Below are 26,145 nucleotides of genomic sequence, written 5' to 3'. Positions count from 1 at the left end.
TTATGACTGAATCCTACAACAAACCAGCCACTGTTAATCCTGTAATTTCCTTTACCTCGTTAGGCTTTATATGTCACCTAACCTCAGTCAAGTAAATCTAACTTGGTTAATGCGTTTACTAATATATTACATGTAACTCTCAGTGCATTTGCACGACTAGCACCTTTGCTTCTAGTGAAAACATACCAAACTTACTATCTCCAATTGTATCATAGTTTCAAAAATTTAAATATTTTTTTCATAAATATTCTTAAAAGGAACATATTTTGCTGTAAGTCCATGTAAAACTTAGGTATTTGTAAGAATACATTTGCACCATAATACTGTACTTTGTCCTAAGGATGCTTTTAAAGAGGCCAGTGAAATACTGAATAAGCTAACAATGTAATTTTGTCATGTAATAGCTATTCTACACTAACTTCCTATATAAATATTTATTCTTCATTGGGGCCGGAGGGAAGTTGCATGTTTTTCAAGTCAACTAAACTGTGAAAGGTCATTTGTAGTACAGAATAAAATTGTTCACATAAGGAGTTAGGGCTGAATAGCTACGATACTTTAAATTCATACTATAACTTATTTTGTGTTAGCTTCCTCATGCAGACAAGCCTTAGTATCTTCTTCAGTTAACATATTTATTCATTCCAACATCCTACAAGAATAAATGAATGTAATTTGGTGCCAATATTTTCACCTGAAGCACCTTCATAATTATGTTGCCTCTGTTCTTCCCATGGAAACGTTAGCCTAAATCATTTACAGTAAGTCATGATGTCTCGGACAAATACAATCTCCTCATCCAGAAAAAAGGTCTCATAATGTTCTCTTTCTTTCTTTCCTTTTTTTTTTTTTTTTTTGGTTAATTGCTTAACATTATCTATATGCTTTTTCCTTTTCAGACCGTTCAGAGAAGGTCCATGAAGGAAATCTTGGTTAAAATTTGAATGCTGCATTGCCTTATTACATAGACTACCTACTAAATTTAATCAGCAATTTTAAGTCCTAATGCAAAGATAGAGAAACTGTTTGCAAAATCATTAGTACCCTCCCTGAAAAGAATGCAACTCTTAGTTATACCGTTAGAGTATTTTAAAAACAGATATGCAAAGGTATTCAGTTAAATTATTTCCAGAGGGTTGCATACTTTTTTGTAGAACAGAAGTCTCAGAGTATTCTCTATATTCTTGGGAGCAACAGTTCATTAATATTATTTCCTCATTCATAGTAAAGTGGGACTTGAGTTCTTCCCTGCCTTTACAAGCTAAAGATAGGAAAATTCTGCAACATACTGGAAATGTGTTTCAAGAATACATCCATTCAGCAGACCTTTGAAGAACAAAAACACAATTTAGTGGAAAAGTATCAACTAAACATTTGAAAAAGCACAACTACAACTGCGAACATAAATACAGTCTACAATCACTCCTTCAGGGAAAAGTTTCAATGAACAGATGGGCTTTACGTTATCCCCTGGAGTTAAACAGACTCAGGTTCTGACACAGACCTACAGGAGGAAGCAAATTCTAAGTACAAGAACTTCTGGTGAAAGCGTTCTGCCTTCCTCAGCCTTCATCAGATGCTCAACCTGCAGGCTTGAACCCAAGGCTGCATCTAATGCATCCATTGATTTCAGTTGTCATGAAAGTGCAAAAACTAATTCTTAAAAAATGATGCCATAACAGAATCCTCAAAGATCAATAAGAGCCTTATGACTTCCATTAAAAAATATCAAGAAAGTAAGAATAGCTCTTGAAGAACAATTGTATTCCTGTTATTGTCATCAGTAATCCCCAAATTCAGTATCATCTCTTTATATATATATATAAATATATATATATATATATATACACACACACACATGCAGGTGTGTGTGTGTGTATATATTTCAAACTAGCAGTCTTTTAGAGGTCATCAAGATGTGAGCTATATGAAAAGCAAGAATTCTAACAAAAAAGTCTGGCAATGACCACGGCAGAAACAGTAATCAACTTCATGAGAAAAGGACGGAGAAAAAATGTTGCCCAAGAGAGCATGCTAACCATAACTTGGGAGCCAGAAACGTCCAGTCCAGGTAAATTTAGGGACACCAACTAATTTTTTCTTTTACAAACACCAGAAACAGTTAACTAAAAATAATTTGGTAGTGGCCAAGCGTCATCATGGCAAAAACACACCCCAGACTCCAAATGCTACACGTGACTTCCATTGAATAACTCAAATAATAGTTCAAAACATACAAAGTCTCAGAATTTGAGATCAGTTCATGCAACAACAAAAAAAAAAACAAACCCCATCTTTCCCCTGAGAAAGATTTTAGTCCCACACATGTGGTGACATCCTAAAATAGATCAAATCACCTCCATCACTAGGGCATCACAATATAAGTGGAATTTAAGACAGAGAAATTTCCAGAATCAGTAAGTCTTATTTACTGTTCCTGCAGGGGACCATATCAGACATTATCTTTCCAAAATCACTCAGATTCCAACTAATTTCCGCGTTACTTTTGTTCCCATTTCTTCTACTGGGAAGCTGCAAGCAGTTCTACATTACGGTTGCTATCTGGGCCTCAGCTTAATTGTAGCGAGAAGCAGAAACAAACCACCAACTAAAGTATCTTGATAACAACTCTACTTCTCATGCAGCGTTAATTCGATCCCTCGGAGCCTATCACTTGTGATACAGCTTTTTACAACATGATCAGATAGTATTTCTTCAAGATAACTTAACTTTTCAATGTGTGTGAGAGACAAGGAATAGAGTGCAGAACTGCAAAAAGACAGATGACAATCTCGCACTTAAGAAAATCTTAAACAGATTTTCAGTATAACAAGGAACAGAATTATCATAATGTATATGTACAACAAGACTACATTAAGGTTGGAACAGACAACTTCTGATGCTTAACTCTGCAACTTTAATATTCTTATTACTTCTGAATATAAATTTGAAAGTATTACTTAACCTGTGTCTTGCATTGCAGCTGCCTAAACTCCCAGGAATATCAACAGGCGCTTTTCTGCTAAAAGATGGCAGGCTAAGCCTCAGTAAGAGAAACATCATTATTAGTGAACTGAAACACATTAACGCCATTCCCCATGCATATCCAATTCAGTTCAGAAAACAAAGAAAGAAGTTTTACTAAACAAAAATTAAAGCATCAGTGAAATATGACTGCAATACAATTTTGTTCTGTATAAAGTATTCTTTTTTCAGCATTACAACTGACAGTCGTTTATATTTTAAGTTCCGCTTTTTGAAGTATACAGTACCCTTTGCGACTCTGTTCTTGTAACCCTTGAAATAAGCATTTCTTGTTCATTAGAAGGTAATTTCTAATCTAATCATAATTTGATTTTCACAAGGCATTTTCAAGTGAGCACACTGTGGAGCTGCTCATTCAGTGAAATAAACGTAATTTATTGGAAAATGTAAAAGATGATTTTTCAAATACCGGGCTCAATCTTTAAACACTCTCTTCATGAATTATGCGAAACTATCTTCACCTAACAATGCTTATGTATATGGAAAAAATTTGCTGTTTAATTAACTAGACATCTCTTTATGCCTACAAAATCTGATAAAATGAAATAATAAAGTAATTCTGTTTAAAACGAGCCAAATTAAAGATTAAAATAATTATTTAATTCTTTTCATACTGATGCCGATTCTATTGTACTCAGAAAAACGCAACTTTAAATTCCAAACTAGCAGATGTTTTTCATAGAATTTTAAATAGCAGCAAAGCTGACAGAAAAGACAAATGCATCTTTTACAAATGAGAATGATTAAGCTGTGATAAAAGAACTCATATTCTGAAATAAATGCAGAAAAAAACAACTTTAGAAGCCTTTTAACAAATCAAAAATACACTAAAAAAACAAACGAATTAAAAAGTGATTTATGACATCTACTGTTGCACCAGTCTTCTCTCACATCAGGAAAGAAAACACACAACGCAACCCGGAAAAAAATCTTGCATTGACTATACCACCACATACATTCAGGAAATAATTCTGGAGGCGAAGATATCTTCATGAGTTTTTTGTTGTTGTTGTTTTGTTTCATGCTTCATTCTGTATCATAATCAAAGGAATAAAGGGGCATAAAAGGGAATCAAAATAGAAAAACAAAGATAAAGTAATGAAAAGTGAAATATATTTGCTATTTTTGCTGATATTTGCAGGTACAGCCCCAAAAGGCAATCAACACCTACAATCACATATACTTCAAATTAACACATAGTAAAATTTTACAGGCCCCTCATGCTCACATGTTTATTTTCATTTACTAAAATAGCCCTTCAAAGCAATGAAATTTGTAATAGTGCACAGGACCGAGGATATAATTATGCTTCTTATAAGAGGTGCTACCAGTATGGTCATTCAAGTACTCTTAAATATGGTATGTAAAAGCAACAGGGAATTTCTACATGGTTTAATGCCCATCTCAAACAACATTATCTTCTTTATTAGTAATAATAATTAGCTATTAATTAGCTATTACTCCTAGTTAATCAGGGAGAGAATAATCATACCTTGCTATTACAGTGAAATACTTTCTTTCTTATTTTTTTTTTTAATAACAGTTTTTGTAGTAAGATCACAAGGTGTTTCACTTGAAAGAAAGAAATCTATCAGTCCACATGCAGCAGGCGTCACTTGCAGTCATTTCTATCCTAATCCTGGTATCAATCAGACAACTCTAGGTTCTGAGTGGTCTCTAAACCTCAGACCTCCCAGGCATGGCCATCTGACATAGCATATTGCACCTGAAGAACCATGCAACTTTGAAAAGAGAATTTAGGCCATCATGAAGTTAACCCCCACCAGCTTCCAATAATGTTTTCCCCTCGCTTTTGAATTCCATACAAGTTACTTCTCCTTCCTATCCAAATATGAACGGGGACACAAAGCAGTTATGAAAACTAAGTTTGACTTTCAAGGGGAAACATCCTTTAAGGATTACATTTAAGATTATAAAGCTGTAAGAATGTACAATAGTAAGGAGTTGAATGTACACATGGCTTAAAAGAATCGACACAAAAATACCTCTTTCAAACGGAGTCAATTCACCAAATACATGCAACATCTGCAAATTATACAGATCATTCATCCCAATATATAATCCAAAATGATGTGTGAAACAGAAAACCAGTTCATATAACGACATGAAATGCAACTAACAGGAGCAGAAACACAGGAACAGAAGTATCCCGATAAGCACATACGGTTCCTTTGAAGAGTTTTGCTATGACCAGTGCACAAATTGATTGACCAGAGGAACAACCAGAGCTACAATCTCTAGAAACAGTGCATGCTGTAATTTTTTAGACCACTATTATTCTAGCTTGATCTGGAGGTACTCTTGCATCCCGCAAATGTAAGCCACTTTGTCACTTTTATCGCAAAGAAATATAGCAGCTCCTTGCAATATTTTGGTACTCTCTGTGCTCTACGAGGCAGAGCCTCAAGACCAGAGCAATTACCTATGCAAAGTCAGCAGCAAACAACACACTGCTTCCAAAAAAAAGATGGAGAATTAATGGAAACAGGATGCTGCACGTCCCTTGGACAGGATAAGGCTACTGAGAGAACTTCCTGGGAATAGCATGGAGGGGGGGGGCTGCTCTTAAATGCACACATTTTTAAACCCAGTTGAAGCAAACTTTCTATCAGTAATCATCAATTACGTGCAGTTGAGGCAAGGAAAAAAAAAAGAAGATGGATTTATGCCAGTAAATAGATATTTACAAACACACGCACTTAAATTAGACAATGGTCTTCCATTTCTGTCCTTGTGCAAGCCCTCCAAGAGCAATACGGTCCCTGGATATTGTGGTTAAATATCTAGCAAAAACAGACAGGAGCGAATAGATGAAACATGTTATACGAGTCACTAGGATTTCATCTCATTACTTTTCTGAAAATATTTTCTTCCAGATTCCCAAAATATTTGAATTGCAGTACTGTTCAGGAACAAAACTTCCAAATCCATGGAGATCACCCTGATAACGTTTTAATAGTCAACATAGCTGCACTAGAGATTAGCTCAGCAGCCACCAGCAGAGATAAGATAGTGATTTTGTACTACAGTAGAATAAGACTTTTTCAATGGCTTGTGTTTTGGAGGGTGAAGAGTAGACGATTTGCTTGCTGATACCAGGACTTGAGAAAAATAGGGGTGCACACAGAAAAAAGGAAGGGAAAGTTTACTTCATTATTGAGAAACAGGAAAGGACAAGACTTATTTCTTTTATCCTTTCCAACTCTTATTTGAGATGACTGATGTGGGATTTTCTCTTTTCCTGGCCAGCATCAAGGACTAGCTGAGAAGAACAGCTGTACAGTGACAACAGACAAGTTATAGTCAGGGACTTTTACTTTTTTCTTCCAAGTAGACTGTTGGCACAATGACTATTGGTAAGGTGGCCATTTTTCTAGTTTAAGGAAAAATAAAAATAAAAAAACAAGTGTTTCTGCAAGTATAATGCATACATACATATTATACACCAATTGTGCCCTCCTATTCCTATTCTGAATAATACCTAATGCCTATATCTGATTTTATCTTCCCATAAACTAATAGGGTGAGATCACACTGGATCATACATCACAGATGAAGGTTACATGGGCCAACTGTACCTGTGAGAAATAAAATGCTGATTACCAAGTGGGACTGATAGAACTTGCTCTTCTTAGCATACCCATTTTCAAGTTAGTGCATTTAATGCCGAAAACAAAAAACGATACGGTAAAAAGAGTTCAGTTACAGTGGAAGATTATCACATATTCTTTCCTAATGCTTTCTTGTCCAAAAACAATTTGGCCTTGCTACTTCTAAAGCCATGTTACTCAAGGTCAGGCCAGATAAGAAAATTAGTCTTGCAATTTTATCGAGTTTCAAAACATCTGGTGATATTCTGAATGTCCCAGCTTTTGAAAACTATCTGCTTCCATTTAAAGAAAATATCAGAATTATCATGGCTCCAAAAAAGATGTGGCGACCTTGACTTCTAGCACTTAAAAGAAAATAAATGAGAAAAATCTGATCTTTTAAAGCCTGGCTCACAAAAGCCTGGTACCTACTTATGAAAAGAAGTTGCAGTGAATCAGTCTGTCTTTAGAAGGTTATTGGTCTTGCACTGGATACTTTTTCAGCATTTTCAGGATACAGACCCACATTTTTGGCCTACACCATTTCTGATGGAAATAGAGTCAGTAAACTCTCAATTTATAATTTCTAAATTTGATTACCATAAATCATGGTTTTATGACAAATGAGATAAACATTCCCAAAATACCTTTTGGCAAAATGCTTTTGGATTACTATTTTGCCGCTTTTCTATTTGTCTGCAAAATTGTCCTTCAGTTTATAGTTTATTGAGACATCATGTAGGTTCTTTCATGTTATACAGAAATGCTCTGACATGTAGCTCTTCCCATTTGTACAGGTTGTGCATATCAGTGACCCTACAGCTTCTTTAATTTGGGATCAGAAATTTAAATACAGGCAACCCTCAGCAACCTGTATTCTTTGGTATAAGAGTTATTGCATTCTTTCACCTATGAGATATGCAACACAATTCTGTAATTCCCTACTTGAACAATGTCTAATTTTAAAGACTGTATGAACAGAACGGCTTTTTACAGGTTCAGATGAAGGGCTTGGATTTATTTCTAACAAAGCATTTATCTGATTTCTCAAAATATAGAAAAAAAATTGAAAAGCTTCAGTTACTTTCTGAGGTTGGATTCAACATGTCCTATGGCATTATTACAAAGAGGCTACAATTCCCAGTAGTGTAATGCTACCAGGGTGAACTCTCTAACAAGGAAGAGGCCCAAACTGGATGGGCTATATGAGCCAGTACTACAAACTGTTTTCACTTCTACATGCTGAAGCTTGCAAGATTTTATAGGCCAAATAAAAACCATTTACAAGAAAAAAATAACAGAAAACAAATGATTAACAGTATACTTCATTTTTATTTTTATAACACAGAGCAGCAAAGAGCAAGTGATGCTAATCTGAGGAAACAATGATTTCATAGTGTGTCAAAAGTATGAGTTCTATTAAAAATGTACAAATTATACCATGCAGTGCTTCCACATTCACAGAAGTGGTACTATAAAAGTGAAGTCCTACTGTGTCAAATATGCCACACAGTTTTTTGTTCTGATAACAGCTATTTAGGATAGGGCGTGACTTTCCTCTGATATAGCTGTGCTAGTACAACCCCTAGTGTGGACACAGTTAACTGCTATGAAGGCATTATCCCAGTATATCTTATAAAGCTTGTCCTTAAGAAGGAAAAGCATTAAGTAAGGCACTGTTATTTCAGCACAGCTACATCTACAATAGGAGAGCTGGGAGAGAAAAAAAAAGAAAAAAAAAAAGGCCGGAGGTTATGCCACCTTGTAGTATACTGGGCCAGATGAACAGATGCAGTTTTTGTGTGGAGAAGCTGTGTGGTATACATCTTCTTTTCTCCTTCCTCCATAATCCTAATGCTAAGCAGGATCATGATGGATGATATTACAAAATACTTATTCAATTTAAATGGTATCATTGCTCATTGCTTTTCGATTTTTATTTTAAGATACAGTCATGTCAAATGTTAACAACAGGTAATAACACAGCAGTGCCAGTATTTGTAATTAATCCCAACTGAGTAATCAAGACAGGAAAAGAAGTAACAGAAAAAAAGAAGATCTAAGACTCCCTTTAATTTTGCTAAATTATTCACATTTATCTTTGAAGAACATTATAAATATTGGCTTTTTCAGCAAGTATATAGACCAGATGATCCCAAACCATACCTGGGGGGATTTATTTCTATTCTGACATACCTGAATAACTTTAATCCATTTTTACAGTCACTATATAAAAAGTAAAATACTTCTTCAAAACTGGAATTTATCCACAGCACAATTAAAAATACATTCACATCTCAAGAAACAGAAAAGATTTTCAATATGTCCAAAGACAATTTGAAACACTATTCTTTGCGTTTAATACAGAAAAATGCACCATTTAATATAAAACAGTATAAAAACACTGTTCATATGCTATTGTTCCTCTACTTTAAAAAAATAAATATGTATTTATTATGAACAGATGGTGGCCAAGGAAGGTACCAATTCTATTTCTTAGCCAGAAGGTCAGGTCATGGCTGACAGACCAAAGAACAATTACCGTTTGCTATTCAATGCCACATAAGATGAAATTTTTTTTTTCTTTAAAACAAAGCTAAATGTGATTGAGCTGTTTTCATTTTATTTATATGAAAAATTTGCAAGGACTTGTTAACATTTGTTAAACTTTGTCTGTATGTTTTTTTTTAAAACTCTTGTTTGTCTTTTAACATGTGAAATAATATTAGGAGATGTATAGAACTTTCGTACCAGAATGAATTCTGACAGCCACTGTTAATAAACGGCTGCTAAATACTTGGCTAAATACTTTGCCTGAGTATTTCAGAATACTTTGTTTTCTTTTTTTAAATGTGGTTGTTGGTTTCTTAAACAATTTAATTACTTTAACTAATTACATAATTACGCTAATAATCTTTGCTGATAAGAACAATATCCTTACCACTTCCCTTTAACTATATCAAGTTATAAATTATCGTATTTTGCTGTATTCATTCCCACACTGAATAAAATACCCGTAGGTCTATAGACAAGATTAAAATATTTAGTTAAATTTTGCAATTTGTTCAAAAGGCAGTCCTGAAGAAAGTTGGAGAACTGCATTTAAAAACCAAGATACTTCTTCACATCCTGTTTTATTTGTATGCCAAGATTATGCCAACTCTTTTATCTGTGATATCTGTCAAGACACAGACGACAAGCCTGCTTTTTGTTTTCTTAAAGTGTCCCTAGGCCTCAAGGATGCAGGAGGGAGAAAAAAAAAAAAAAAGCCAACTCTGAAAACAAAACACTTTGAAAGGCCCCTGTTTGTCTGGGCTGTATGATTTCCTAAAGAATTATTTTACCTAACAAACTTCTCTTTTTAATTTAATGTGTCTTTTGATTATAATTTGGATTAATATCATTTCTAGTCTAAGCTCTTAATTTATTAAGTTAATAAACTTACCCCCCTACATGATGATTTTGGGGAGCTGGTGAATAAAACATAATTTTAGAAATTCTGCATTTTTCCCTAGATATACAGGAGGATTGATTTGTACACTTATTTACAAAAAAAAAAAAAAAATGTTTTAAAACCTGTTGGATAGGCTGCTCTAATTACAAACTGCACCTAACAAAAATTATGTGCATATGCACCTTATACATTTTTATGTGTATTCAAAAGACGTTATCCGTCTCTCGTGCAAATCACAACTTATGAAGGAATAACTGAAAGTTTGAATACCTAGAGAAAAACTGGTAGAACCTCAACAAAAAGGGCACTTCGAAAGATGCAGGTCATTACATCTGTTCAAGCTGTTTGCCAAGCATGTTGCAGGTTACTCTAATAATCTTTTTTGAGAGAGATGTTTTCTCACATTCTACCTGTAAGTCACATACTGTTTCTTCTATTAGTATATAGCACAGTCTTAGATAATAATTAATGCCTAGTGGAATTTTTATGTAGTTATTTTTTCTAGTAGTTTCTCTTTTCTTTTCTTTTTTCTTTAAACTTTTCTATGAATCCAGCATTCATTAACCTTGAATCTTTAAACTGGAAATGACATTCTTTTTTGACAAAGTTAAGTTACGCTTAGACTCCTTAAGGTTTTGTCAGATTGTAGGTATACCTATTTACGTGGGGGTTTATTTGTGAGAAAAAAAAGTGTATGAAAATACATATGTAAGCAGTACATACAATTTAAGTACATTGTATGAATACATATGATAAAGTAATTCTATATGAAAGCATGGGATAAGTATCATGTAAAACTGAACATACTAGGGCTGAAAACAAGAATAAGATAGCGAAGAGGTAACAGCTGGCTTGTTGCCATTAATTTAGAAACCCTTTAACAGTAATAAATGACCACTATTAGAAAAACCAATCATTCCAACTTCCGAAATAACCCTACTTAGGCTTCCAATAACTGCAAAGTTATAGCAGTATTATGTCTTACCTGGTCCTTAATTTCAAGCTCCCTTATAGTTTTTGTTCTGTACTCTCTGAGCTCCTTTTCTGCCTCATCCTTCTTCATTTTGGTTTGATTCAACTGATAGCGCATTTCTCCACACACCTGTTAGATTATACAGACAACATGATCTGTAGCTTGAAGAAGCCATAGCCCAGGTTTTGCAAATAGATCTTTTGGTGCCCTCTAGAGGTCATTTAAATCCAACATATTTTAATTTACAGATATTTTAAGACTACATATGGTAAAGGTTTTTATATAAAAAGGTGGATCTGAGTTCCCTATATAGTCATTAACTTTGAAATATGCAGTGCCTTCTAGATTCAATTATATTTGGATTAAGATTTTTCTAAGTATAAATATTTATGTTGTAAATATATGCGCTACTAAACACAGTTAAGCTACAGTTGCTGGTCTTACGTTCTTCTCCCAATCTCTTTAAAATCCCAAGAAAGTCTATGTCAACACTTTCAAAATCTAGAAGTAAGAGATCTATCACACTCCTATATAAGGGCACAGTTTCTTGTCTTGTCAATTTTCCCTGGTAAAAGAGAAAATGCTTAGAGGTTAATAAAATAATTTTCAAAGTTAGATCAGAGCACTATATTCTTAATACAAACTGGAGATAAATTCTTAAAAACAAAACCCATTTCCAGTATATGCCTGAGCCAGAAGAAGTGATCAAAGCAACATTTAAGATCACTTCCACAAAAGCAACAACTGCTGCTGCGGGTATATACATTATGTCACCTCCTCATTCATTTCCACCTGACGGCAGCTCAGTTTCAGAGAAGAGAGGGAGGGAGGAAGGGAGGAAGGGAGGAAGGGAGAGGGACAACAAAACGAAATAACCCCTCCGACACAACTTGCACTAAAGCTGCGTGGAATATTTATTAGTCTTTCATTTCCCAGTCTAAGACTTTTAACAGGTTATTTGATCTTATCTGTCGGGAACAGGAAAGAGTGGATAAGCTGCCAGCTTTTTGTCCTTATCCCGTGCAATCACCTCCAATTTGTGACTGTTCATTTCATCTTAGTAATTAACCAAACATAAATACACACAAAACTGCTATCCCCCAAGCCCCTTGAAGGGAATAGAAAAGTATTTACTCACAGTTTCTCTTGGAGAATTTTCTTTCCAACTCACTCTCCTGCTCGCCCCACTTAGGTTCTTTTACCAGACTTGCTTCCCAAATGTGCACTTTTAAATTTGCTTCTATATTTCCCCCCTGTATTTCTCAATAATCTCTTCTCTCACACATTCAACAATCTAAATTCATTTCTATTTTTCAGTCTCATACATCTGCTCCTTTTCACCTTTTTCTTTTTCTTGAAAAAGGTGGGGTAAATATACACACTGAGATCAGATCCACTGAGATCAGCTGAACTTAGGAAAAAACAAAATCAATTGTCATAATTTTAAGGAGCAGCAGCACTTAAACACTCAAAGCATATGAGGAAAGATATATCATTTTCTTGGAGGATAGATTGTGATTTCAGCCCTCTTTCAAACAACAGAAGGTAGCAAATGCTCTGAACAAAGTTCTTTAATTTTTTTTTTTGTTTTAATACTGAAATATCATGTGCAAGTGAAAAATGTTAGCATGCAATTGCATGGACTGCCAACTCTATCTTTCCACTTCCTCCTTTCTTCATATGAAGAATTTAACAAAGTGTGATATGTCCCTTCCTCCAAGCAAAATACAAAAACACAGCCATCTTCCATCCTTGCCTTTGGCTCTGCCATACATTGTACAAATTGAGTAACACAGAGGAATCAGCAGATGGTGCTGTCCTAATAACTGATTTTTTCAGGCTCCTAGTACTTCAGAATTCAAGAGAAAAAATTTATAACTCCAAACATTTTTCCCTAACTTCTGGGGCCAGAGAGGTAGTGGAGTCTCCTTCCCTGGAGATATTCAAAACCCGTCTGGATGTGATCCTGGGCAATATGCTCTAGGTGACCCTGCTTGAGCAGGGAGGTTGGACTAGATGATCTCCAGAGGTCCCTTCCAACCTAAACGATTCTGTGATTCTGTGATACTATGAGATGGCCACTCTCAATCTTTCCTATTAAAAGCTATTCAGCTTTGTATCAATCAATATTAACTGAAACAGGGACTGAAACTCCGGCCTCATCTGTCTCTGGAGACTTCAAATCAGTAGTCTATAAAATTGTTCTTTCCAGCCTAGTGGATATCTATACCACTGCCTTCTCTTTCTTCATAGCAGTGCTACAGCCATACAGCATCACAGCACGGTTGAGGTTGGAAGGGACCTCTGGAGATCATCTAGTCCAACCACCCTGCTCCAGCAGCGTCCTCTAGAGCATATTGCCCAGGATCGCATCCAGGCAGGTTTTGAATACCTCCAGGGAAGGAGGCTCCACCACCTCTCTGGGCAACCTGTGCCAGGGCTCAGTCACCCTCCCAGGAAAGAAGTTTTGCTCAGGTTCAGATGGAACCTCCTGTGTATTCAGTTTCTGCCCGTTGCCTCTTGTTCTGTTGCTGGGCACCACGGAGAAGAGTCTGGCCCCATCCTCTTGACACCCTCCCTTCACATGCTAGTGCACATTGATCAGATCCCCCTCTCAGTTTTCTCTTCTCCAGGCTAAATAGGCCCAGCTCTCTCAGTCCTTCCTCATAAGAGAGATGCTCCAGTCCGTTATACCATCTACGAACCTAGCTTGAAAAACTAAAACTTCGTGTTTCAGGAATGGTGAAACAAACCTTTTGGACAGTCTTAAAATGCTCTTTCATTCTGTATCACTTTTGTATCACAAGTGGCTTAGCAGATTTATAAATTATCTTTTTACTTGTAAAATTGCGTCCCTGAGATTTTCAGATGACATTTACGTTGAGCATACATTCTTCCCCAACATATAGGAAAATGCAGAAGCAAAAAACAATTCTCACCTTTCAACTCATCATGATAAGCGAAAGCAGGCTCAGTACTCACATATAAACATCTCTACCTTATTCATCTCCATTTCATGAGACGAAAGTTGATGCTGCGTTTCTTCTAACTGGTTAGCTAGTGAGTTCTTCTCCCTTGTAATTCTCTCCACCTGAGCCTCTAACGTGGCCACATTCTCAGACATGGCTGTCACCTGCAAAAAACCCAAATACACTGCAATGAGGAAGTTCAACCAATCGCAGAGCTACCTCTTGGAGGACTTTCTCCTCGAAAATAACTGCACTTATGTTGTAAAAAATATATTTTAAATTGCAGAGAATACATCATAAGCAAGAATATGGCAGAATGTGGCTAAATGATTGTAGAAGTGGGTTCACTATTTTGTATTAATTTATCATACAATAATATATTTGAAACCCAGACTAGTCTCCAGGACTTGTTAGTATGGACACAGTGCCAGAAGTAGCAGGTTCCATTACTCTTGCAGCTGCAAGAGTACTAATTAACACCATCTTATACCTTATATAGGCCGATGTTGATGAAATTGTGTTCCCTGAGCTCTCTTTTGCACCAGCAAAAAGAAAACTTGCAACCACATTGCAACTGTAGATCTTTAATTCTGAAACTGAGATAATATTTCAGCATTGTAAATCAAAACATGATGCTGTGCAACAAGCATATGGGTATAGTTTGCTAAAAACTCTAACGCAACTCGGATCAAATTTTGCTGAATGGTGACAAAATATAACAATAAAATAGAGACTATCCTGGAGCTATTTAGCCCTGAAGCTGACTTATACAAGTAGAAGTAATGGTGTTTGGCAGTTCTAGGTTAACTTACAGGAATTCAAAGCCAAAACTAGAAGATTATATATTCATAACTATTTTTCACCCATTATACGTATACCTGATTTATGTATCATGCCAATTCTCCCCTTCAAACAAATCACTTCTTAAAGGTACTGATAAAGTATTCACATGGAGATGAACTTAATGCACAGTACACCATTTCTGCAGTTTGATTTTCTCCAAACAGAAAAGCTAGAGTTAATCATAAGTAGATGCAGGTCATACGCACAGATCATAATTTCTACAAAGTCATTTCCATATCTATTCTTATTTACCAGGTATGATGTTATCATATTATTTTCACTAAGGATTGTTTACCATGTATGTAGGATTAAAAAAAGAAAACCCAGACTACAAGTCATCCAAGTCGGAATCAGTTCCAATAAACTACAACCCAGTAGGTGATGAAATATGAAGCGATGTGGTGGCACGAAGAGGTGAACTTCATGTTGTAATAATGAAAGATATGAAACGCTCGTCTAATTGGCCATATTTTGGAGTGCATACTCTGCTCTAAAGTCAATGTATAATTAAATGATTAACTGTGTAAGAAGTATAACTTCCAACAGATAACAATTACTTGAACAAGGAATTGCTTAATATATCTCAGCGTTTCCAGGGCAAGGTGAATCTTTTATTTCAGTTTGTCCTGGCAACAGATTTTTGACAATCACTTAAAACAGTTCACTTCCTTAAATGACTATAATATCACTTACTTAATCTCTCTCACTGTACTTAACTCCTGTTTTATTATCTAGAATTGGAGTCAAAGGCTTTGACTTCCCATACACCATAGCAGCTTTCAAATGTTATTGCCCACCATCTCATAGCACCAGAAAGGCAACCATATCACGTTGCTCCCCCCACCCCAGCTCCTCTAGCAGTTTTCCAGTCATCTCGCAACCAAACACTACCAAAATACCTCCTCTTTTCTAAACACTCAAATCATTTGCTTTGTCCAGCGATTTTTCCAGCTTGTGTTCCTCAGAGTTTGGAAACTATGTGGTCTACTGCTAAAAGGAGCCAATACAAAATAACTAAGGAAAAAGCTTACACTCAACAGAGAAATTCACTATATTGTTTCCAAACTGCCATCAAAAATGGTTAAGTAAGTTGCAACTCAAACAAGCACGAAAAACACTAATTCACGGAGCATATCTCCCTCTATTTCTTTCTCCAATCATCTTGTAAGTGCCTCCTCTGTCATATCTCACAGGTTTACTGTTGTTAGCATAAGGTTTCTTTGACCTCCTACTGGACATGAAAACCTTATCTTGTTTATTCGTATGACAGTAGCATTTAGAAGCCTAAAAACCAAGGTTTTCAGGGCTCTGTTGTAATGGCCATGATATAAAACACAGTCTCATAGAGTTTAAAAACGTTAAGTGAGAAATGACTCCAGCATATTTCTACAGGTCAGTAACTTAAGCATACGACAAGATCACACTGGAAATTACTGTATTAGAATGCAATTAAAATGATACTATAACATAAATACATACCTAAAGTCAAAGTTGTAAAGAGTCCTAGGTTTGGCACGCGCTGATTTCTGAATGCTTTACTTTGCAACCTAGATAATATTCTTTTGAAGAAGCTAGGTAAGAATATTGTATAACATATTGCTTAGCTCTTTGTTATTTTGACAAAGTGCAGTAGAAAATATTATGCCAACTAAAAAAAGTGTGCGCAACATTAACAACCTAGTATATATCTAATGACATAGTGCAAAACTCAGTTATTCAGTCTCAACGGATCACTTAAGTTACTTACCAGTGCTTTAAAGTTTAGCCATAAGTTATTTACTGAGCTCTCAAATCCAAAATGAAACTTATATTAGAAAGAACAGCAAACAGAAATTTTAAGGAGGACCAAACATCTTTATAATATGCAAACAGAAAACAGCTCTTACCATTGCTGCCAAATCCTCCCTTTCTTTCTTCATTTCTTCCCGCAGTGCTTCTTTTTCATCAGTCCTCTTATTTAGCTGGGCAACTAATTCCTTTTCAAGACGATTCTTCTGCCGCTCCATCTCACTTTTCAGCTGCTCACACTGGACTAGAGCCTAGAAAAAACTCTATTTAAGTGGAAGAAATCTGAGGTTTTAAACAAACGTGAAATTTACTTAAAAACTTTCAGAGAAATTGATGTGCCATTAAAATTGAGGGTTTTTTGTATTTTATACAGTTATTATGACTTTTACACATGCCCTAGCGCATTAACATCTTAGAATAGTACTAACAAAATGACAGCATAGGAATATGATTTTATGTGCATACATGTTTTACTCTAATTTTTAAACGAATTGCATTTACAAATCATGATAAAGATAAAATGATATTCAGACTACGTTTTCCAAATGTGCAGCGGTTCTTCTAAAACTAACACAATTATCTGACTTGCATTTAAAATACCCATGTGCACATCATTCAAGACCAGAGCCAGTCTCCATATTTGACTCTTTGCAAACAGTGGAGACCTGTGGTTACCGCCCAGCTGCACACCGGGGAGGGGGCAGAGGCAAGCGGAAGAAGGAGTATGCATTTCTACTTGCTCTTCCTGCCCCGCCCTCCCCCATAATGAATTATGGGGTGCAGAAGACTAAGAAGAAAGCTGGAAGAATTGTGTAAAGGTACAAAGAAACAACTTCTTTTTTATATTCAGGTTTCTCAAATGAAGAAGATTAAGTAACCATTTATGAATTTCCAGTAGAGTTTATCCACAGTGCTAAAACATGGGTTATAGACGCATCTAGTGGGAAGTGAATAATTATAATTTTTGCCCGAGATGGATTATCAGAATTGAGGTAAGTAAGTTTATGCCCAAGAAGCACAGAAGACACTATCTTCTAAACAAACTCGGTATCAATTTATGCTAATGTCTCCCTGCCACAGGAATAAGAAGCAAGTGTTACGTCAACTTAAATGAGAAATACATTGCTTTCTTGGGAAGAGAATCAGAGTATTCAAAGTACCCTAAAGGGAGCTTGCTGGCCATGAGCAAATTAAACCTCATTTCACTCATATTCAGCATATCCTATTTTAAGGAAGGTAAAGTAACCTCTGTTTAGGAATACTACCTTATTTCCCTTTACGCTTGAATTCGTTGAAACAGCTTATTTTTCTTTTACTCAAAGCCCTTCGCTGGTATTATTTCCTTTGCGTTAGGCTATTCAAGAGGGACACAAGTTAAACCATCCTTTTTCAAAAATGCTTTAACAGCCTCCATTTGTTTATGTCAGCTCTATGGGACACTTCTCAGGGTCTCTTTCACATCAGTAGAGTCTATCTTGGTGGGGGAAATCCCTGTGTTGCGGCCATAAGTCCTTTTCCGTAGAAATGCGACATCGGCAAAACAATCATCTGCATAAAACTGCTGTAGAGTTGCATTTTGTTTTGTGTGCCTACCAAACTACAAAAAGTATGGTGCAAGAAGAAATTTATATTTCGTTAGGTCCACTGTTCTGACTACACAACGACTAGTTCAAACAACTATTCTTCTATGAAGCCTATACTGAAAATAAACTCCCATAGTTCAAGCAAATCCGGGAACGTAACCTTATCAGATCACCTCCTGGCTCTAAATTTAATACAGAAGAAAGAGGCCAAAAGCTATAGGGACAACTGAAAGACAGAAGAAAAACAATGTTTTTAAACAGAAAGCACCTGAGGTCAGACTTCCTGTCACCTCCCTGACGAAGCTGCAATTATTTTAACACAATGGGCTTCCAAACGCTAATCCCTCTCTTTTCTACTTGTTCTACTGGATTCCATGAGACTTACAGAAGGAAAACAGCATTTGGATTCTTGAGGTAGAAAACGACAGGGAAAACAAACAAAAAACAAAACAAAAACAGCCCAAGGATTTTTTGTAATTTTCAAAAGAAATATCAGTACTTGCAAGAAAGCTAAATTCATGCAGGAGGAGTAAAAAGATTTTTTTCCCTGCTCTTTCATATAAAAATAGCTTTTGAGCATGGAAAAACAAACTACTAGTCACAATCATCTGGTCTTCTATACAATTAGCACTTCACATTTCCTTGCTGCAGTGAAGAGGGTGGTCAGTAGAGACCCTAATGAGCTGCTTTCTTTTTATGGCAGAAATTAAACAGTATAGCAATGAAGTCCCATCTCATTAAAGGTTCTATTAATTTCTCTTACTAAGAGTTATTACTAGGCCATATTCCTGACATGATCTGTACTGAACATAACTTTGTAGGGATTTCTTTTTTTAAATTTCATTGTAAACATTTCCAACAGCAAGAGGAAAAAAGAAGATAGATACCTTCATCTTATTGCACGGATGAGAAAAAGTGTTTTGTGCAGCTAAGTGGCAGCAAGCTGATAACACCTCTATCAGATAACTGTAGATCCAAGAAAGTAAACTAATAAACCATCTAAAAATTTAACCCCTTAAGGACAAGATGACACAGGTGATTACTGGTAAGTGATGGGCTCAGAAGGATTCTTCATCTCTGCTCAGAAAAAACAAGCGGTTCTAACACTCTAAAGTTTAATAGGATTTTCAAGTCTTGTTATATTTTCCCCATAAAGAGACAGACCCCCACCAAATGCACACACATTTAGAGCACTGCATAAATAACACCAGCCACTGCTGATTAATTGGTCAACAGGACAATTATATCAATCTTGTCTATCATTAAAAATAACGTCATTTCATTGAAAAGAAATTCTCTGATTCCATAGTAATTCAAAAATTCCACAGTAGATGTCACTAAATATCAAGGAAATAATTTAGCTCACCGTCAGTTGATTATATACAGTAATTAGGGCTAATATAAGCATTAGATTAAAACTGATTTTATCATTATTATTTACATAGTACCCCATACAGCAGTTCTCATCTTCAAAGAGTCATCTTAGCTAATTAATCCTTACACTGCACTCTTCTGAAGCAAAAAATCCATTTGCAAACTTTTAAAGTATTCTTTCAGGAGCAGCTCAGCAGTCTGATCTGAAAGTTATTCTCCTATATGTCATGAATACCTTTGAAAATTTTACCTTTAAATTTTTATCATCCGGCTGTGAAACTATATCAGAATTTAAATGATGGCCTGAGGATGCAGCACATAGCCTACAGCCTCAGATTATAATTTAAAAACCCAAATGTGATGTTCATTTAATGTTTTCTCATGTTACTGCTTAGAAGAATTACATACAATGCAATTTGAACACTCCTTTCTTTTAAATCTACTACCTTGCTGCAATGTGTGATAAAGGTCTTATGAATGTGTTCTCATTAGCACGAGAATTAACTAACGTTTGTAGCAGTTCTGAATACAGAAAAGCTCTTATCTTCGTGAGTTTACCTTTGTTTTTTCCAAATTGGCCTCTTCTGTCATTTGCACAGCTTGTTTCACTTGCTCATAAGCGTTAGACTCTCTGTGCTGCATGTCTCTCAGGTTCCGTCTCACTGAAACGAGCGCATCCATTAAATCATCTCTTTCTCTGCAAAGAAAGAAAAATATTTCTTGTGTATCTTCCTATGGAAAAAACTCAGGTATATAAAATATAAAGCGTTAACTGCCAGAAGACAAAAGTGGTAAGTAAATTAAGACCGATATCAGCATGGGTTATGTCTGAAAGACAAAATACTGCTAGTTCAGCAGATGCAGAGAGTGTCACTTGCTGACTTGTCCTTACGAACAACAGACGTCAGTGAAACTGCCAGTAAAGGGCTCAGGTTATGAATGTATTTAAGCTGAGTAGTATCCTGTTGGCATTACAAAACGAAGATAGAAAAGAAGAGAGCGAGCGAGCGTGCGTGCGCGAGAAAACGGACGGACGAGAGCGAGCGAGCGAAAAAGGACGAGAGCGCGAGCGAGCAAGAGAACACGGGTATCAGAGAGAGAGAGAGAGAGAGAGAGAGAGAGAGAGAGAGAGAACGGATGAAAAAAGTAAGTTTTGAAAAAACAGATACAAACAATACAGAATTACTCTGACATTAAATGCAAAATAGGGAGAAAAAGATTCTTAAAGGTTAAGTGTTTAGCTACAACAAAACAGTTCAAATAACTAAACATATCATATAACTAAACAAATCAAATGAAAAATCAACAGCCCTTTGACTGCTGCAAACTGGAACTAAACTAAACAGTAAGACTTCTGAATTCTACATACCTCCACAACCTCTTTGTTAATTAAGCTACTGAGATCTCTAGCAAACGGACTAACAATCAGTAAAACGTTACTTTATATTTAACTTAACCTTTTCATAGTTGGATATGTTGAAAGCTTTTTGATTAAGAGGGTAGAATTGTCTCAGTCTGTTTCAGGTGCAACTAGAAATTCTGGCCAAAGACTTGTTTTTCTGCTGTGTGGTAGCACAGTTGCATTTGCCAGAACAACTCAGAATCGTATTTTGAAATTTCAACTAGACTTAGAAAAAAATTCTGTTTAGTTTCTTTGAAAATCCCCACTGAAATATCTTTGTTTTCAGTAAGTTGCATCATGGAAGATGTAGCTTTGTTAAATTTGAAGCTGAAATTACGGTTTATGAGAGAGAAACGGACTAGCTCAAATCTTTTGTTTCAAACGTGAACGACATTTAAAGACGACACCTACTTACAGTTTGTCTGCATTTTCCACAGTTTTTGTGACAAGACAAATTTTTCTTACAAAAGTAGATTTTGAAATAGGATTTTTCATCAAGAGAGCTTTCCCAGAAAATTCTTGAACTCCTGACCATAGAAAAACACGTAAATCCTGCCAATAGCCATCTAATACACAGAGATAACATCCATTTGACAGATTACATGAACTATGCCCCTTCAGTCTTCTTGCTTCCAACTCATCCACTACTTCACCTCAAGCAGGACTCATTCTAAAACTTCAGAAATCCTAAGAAGCTTCAAATATCTGACAATAGTCGGTTATCTGTTTAACATACTCTTCTTTTTGAGTAGGCTGGGGTATCCTGTCAGATTATTAATGGGTAGAAAGGGAGAGAGTTTTGAAGATGACCGACTAGCAGAATTTCTTCTGAAAAAGCATTTTAATGCTAGTGGGGTTTCTGAATTATAATATATTACAGTATTCAGCCTGTATAACTGCTTTTTTATCAATTAAATAAAAGCTACAATTTTAAAAAGGCTTCCGCGAATCATTGTATTTACTTTTATCTAAATGAAATTTCTTCCTGGAAGCGTTCCAGTTCAGAGGAGCAGCATATCCTAATCCCAAACCCCTGACCTATTAAGTAAAACCAAGGAAAACAAGGGGAGCACCTTGTTAATGTTTTTGCATTTTAATTTTTCCTGAAAGGCCTCCAAATAGAAGGAAAATAAAATGGAATTAGAAAAAGTCTCAACTACAGAAAGACAGGAAATTTATGTAGAAAATTATCAATTGAAATATATGGATTTCTGTTTTATTTGTCCTGACAGAGCAAAGGGTTGTCTTGCAGCTGTCAACAGACTGATAATCTGGACAGCCTTAGGTATCACAATTACAAAATATGACTTTCTTTCCCTATTGAAATAAGCAGCAAATGAATCTCAAAACTGCTAGGACCTAAACCCATATTCTGCCATCGACTTTAGCATTTTTGAACTCAGGACTCAATTGTTCTTTAAAAGCACGTCTCTGTTAATGCAATCAAACACTACTGAAACTTAGCATGGTTTCATGTAAGCAACTGTGCTTCAAATTAAGAAGTAAATACCTCCCCAAACCTACTTTGTAATCCTCTCAATGGTCTGCATATGAACATTAGAATGAGTCTGTGCAAGAACAGCCTCGTGTTGTGCACATTTCAGACACAGACCACCAACCCGACTGGAATTTGCAGCTGAAATGAGTGACTTCTGGTGTTTCAGCCTTCCTTCCAAATCTTGGCATGTCTTCTGAGATTCTGAGAGATCTTTTCTAAAAAGAAGAAACAAAAATGCTATCTGAGCAATAATCAGACATTTCTACAAGTTATATTTATAGGTAATATGTAACTATGGATACAACATAACAACATTAAGAATTCCTCTAATGCATGTTATTTTACAGATGTCAACAACGCTAAGGAAGGTCTTCACAGAGAAATAATAGTTGAACTGCCCAATCAAAATTAATAGACAAAAACAGATACTAATTTGTTCCTTCCCTCTGTAAACTCAGAAAATAGTTCAAACAGTACGGAAAGCTGTATGTTTCATCCAGTGATTTGGTGTATAACTTCAATGAGTAATTAGTCTGTTAACAAGAAACACTATCAGCAGTGTATCAGTATCAATAGGATATCAATATCCTAAGAAAACCTAATAAATTGTCGCTGTTGCTACTACTACTACTATCACCATTACCTCCACGTTTCTTGCCTACTCTCAAATTAACTGTAAAGGGCCATTATAGAAGTCCCATACGCTCCCTAGACAAAATCCAGATGTATTTAGCACACTCACTCTGATGCAGCAACACATATACACTTCCAGTCAATCACATTTCCAGGAAAAGTACGTTTGTTTTTTTTTTTTTTTTAATTTCTCTTAAATTTTTTCTTTACCAGGTGCTCTGAAGAATTTTCTCCAGAATTTCCAAGCATTTGACAGTCCAGGCAGAGCACAAGCAGAAGGAATGCTGACATCAGGAAGTTCCAGACAAACGCACATATAGATTAATTTGACAAATTGTGCAATGAATCCAAACCTTTTGATTTGTTATGCAGGCCATCCGGGCAGCATACACATAGTGAGTCTGACACATTCTGGTTGCATTGGATTTACTGTGCACATGATATATACATTGCATGTGTGCATATTTCCATCTGGGAAGTCTTCTGTGTACTTTTTCAATTTTAGTAGCTGGTCTATTAAATATAATACATACTATAAGCTGAACAGAATTTGCTCTGTAAATATTCTTAGACAGCCATGGTACAACAGACCTATTGTTGGGAAATCTTGGGCAGAAATCAACACTTTGAAAGATCAAGTCCCTTTGGAGAAAGCAAGAAATGGAATTATATATTGATCGAAATTGTCAGACTATTTAAACCTCCAATCTCTCTGTCTGAGCATATCTTACACTTCAAACAAAGGGAAGAAAAAATAAATCAGATTGCATAGCTGAAATTAAGATCCTCCTTTATTAGGATTAGCACAATTTGCTTTGCATATACAAGATTTCACCACTACCAAGGACATATTTAAACTGGACTCTCTAACAGTAATTTTTCCACACACACACACAAAAAAAAAGTATAGAATTCTCAGACATACAAAAATCACAATTTATTTAGGGAAAAACATAATTAAACAGATTCAGCAGCAGTGTAGTGAATGCAGGTACACAGAGGGAAGTTTACTACAGAACACCAGAATCCTAAAGTGATTCCCTCTAGCCTGGTTCTCCATAGCCTGCTCTCTCTATTCAAACTGATGATATTTTGAGGACTACATAAGGACTTATTTTTAGGTACTTCTGTGTTTAAGAGAGATGCATGTTACCTGACTGGAAACACAGGCTGCATTCCTCAAAACTACATTCTCCTCTGTTCCAGAATCATTATTTGGCCGAAACCAGTTGGACACTTAAGATTTCTAAAGCTTGTGATACAAAATGTTAGTAGAAAAAAAGCTCATTATGAGAAAGCTCGTATGAGTTGGAATTTTTGGCTTCTTTTTTGTTTTGATTGGTCTATCTTAATAGACACGATATTTCTATACGGCAAGTAAAGGTAAAAAGGATAAAGACATTTTATATCAAGTTCTCAAGTTCAGTAATTTTTATAAAAACAGTAATTCAATGGAATTTATAGGATATAAAATATATAATTATATTGCTGATATTGCCATATAATAGCAATACACTCAGTTTTACCTTTATATCTGAGAGAACTTCATGTCAAACTACCTTTCAGGGACACCGTACTAGTAAACACAATATTCATTCCCTACCTGTTCTCTTACTTAAATTCAAATTAGGAGTGGTCCACGTTGTTATAAGTTGATAATATTTTTAACAATAACTTAAAGATAAAAAAAACATTTTACTTTACCTTAGAGACTGTATCTGCGCATCAAGGATATTGACCTTTTCTTGATAAAGAAGTTTCAGTTTCTCCTACAGAAAAGATGGAAGAAAGTGGTATCTTTTGCTTCCTTCATAGTCTTACCCTTATAAATAAACCTAGACATTAGCCACATTCACTGATTTCCCTTGAAAATATAAACTTATTGAAATGCTAGATTCAGAGAAATTCAAGTATTTCACACTTTTCTGAAACCCTGCAAAACGAATGAGCCTCCCTTTTTCCTATTTCTACACATCTTGTCAGATCCTCATATGGTGTAAATTGCACCAGCTCCACTGACTTCAGCTGTCTACAATGTTTTACAGAAACTGATGACCTTGTTCGTTGAGTTTGCTCTTGCTTTCTCTGAAGTCAACAGAAATAGAAGAGGAGATTGTTTGCACCGTTCTGTAGAACTTGAAGTAAACTATCTATTTGTTTATAATACAGTGAGTGAATCCTATTACCTGGCAAAGAACTAGATGTATAAATCAACCATAACAATATTAAATAAAGTGGTGGTGATGAAGCAGAGAAAAAGCCAGAGAATTTTTGGATCCTTCTGCACTTGAGTGAGCTAACCAATATGATTCTCTTACTCCAAATATGACAGATAAAGGGGCATTTATTGTAAAAATTAACTCTCAAATAACTGAAGATGTTAGGGATTACAGAAGATGTTTTCAGCTCCAGACTGAGCACAAAATAACAGAAATATATTTTACTGGGAGAAATTAATAAATAGAAATAAATTATCTTAAAGAATCAAAATGTCCTTTAAATTCCACAGCACACATATGGACATGGATAAAATACATCAAAACTTTGGGTTAATTTCATTTTTCCCAACAGATGGCGATGCTACGCATCAGTTTAGAGCCAAAAAATTAAGAATAGCTTCCTAAACTAAAAAAAAACCCAAAAAACAAAAACACACACACAGGGTAGAGAAAACACTATCTATGAATCACTAGGGATCTTCTGTCTCTCTAAAAGCACAAAATGTGTGATTCAGCCCAGAGAAGGTAGATTAGACAAAGCCACTTTTGCATCTTGCTGATCCCGCACTGCTCTAGGAGCGGACGAAGTCATCGCAAGAGAGCTTGTCTGGAGGACTGCTAAATTACAGCCGCCAGTTCTCACCTGCCTGTGGGTAGTGTTATTGCCAAGAATCTCAAGAGTACTATACATTGTGGAGCCAGACATGACCTTCCTAAACCAAGTATTATCTTTGAGAAGTCAACATTTGCAGA

General features: G+C 35.6%; 1 protein-coding gene across 2 annotated transcripts in view; it reads right to left on the bottom strand.

Annotated features, from left to right (window-relative positions):
- Positions 1-26,145, bottom strand: part of SDCCAG8 (SHH signaling and ciliogenesis regulator SDCCAG8) — a 117,185-nt gene that overhangs the window by 73,088 nt on the left and 17,952 nt on the right. For both annotated transcript variants that reach the window (XM_068939301.1, XM_068939302.1), the window contains exons 7-12: positions 24,878-24,942; positions 22,567-22,755; positions 20,199-20,337; positions 16,782-16,934; positions 14,082-14,216; positions 11,096-11,212 (exon numbers count right to left, since the gene is read on the bottom strand). In XM_068939301.1, coding sequence (XP_068795402.1) covers positions 11,096-11,212; positions 14,082-14,216; positions 16,782-16,934; positions 20,199-20,337; positions 22,567-22,755; positions 24,878-24,942 — 798 coding nt within the window. The remainder of the gene's footprint in view (positions 1-11,095; positions 11,213-14,081; positions 14,217-16,781; positions 16,935-20,198; positions 20,338-22,566; positions 22,756-24,877; positions 24,943-26,145) is intronic.

The sequence above is a fragment of the Struthio camelus genome, chromosome 3 (genome assembly GCF_040807025.1).
Source record: "Struthio camelus isolate bStrCam1 chromosome 3, bStrCam1.hap1, whole genome shotgun sequence".
NCBI classification, from domain to species: domain Eukaryota; kingdom Metazoa; phylum Chordata; class Aves; order Struthioniformes; family Struthionidae; genus Struthio; species Struthio camelus.
This window is presented reverse-complemented; position numbering and strand designations above follow the sequence as displayed.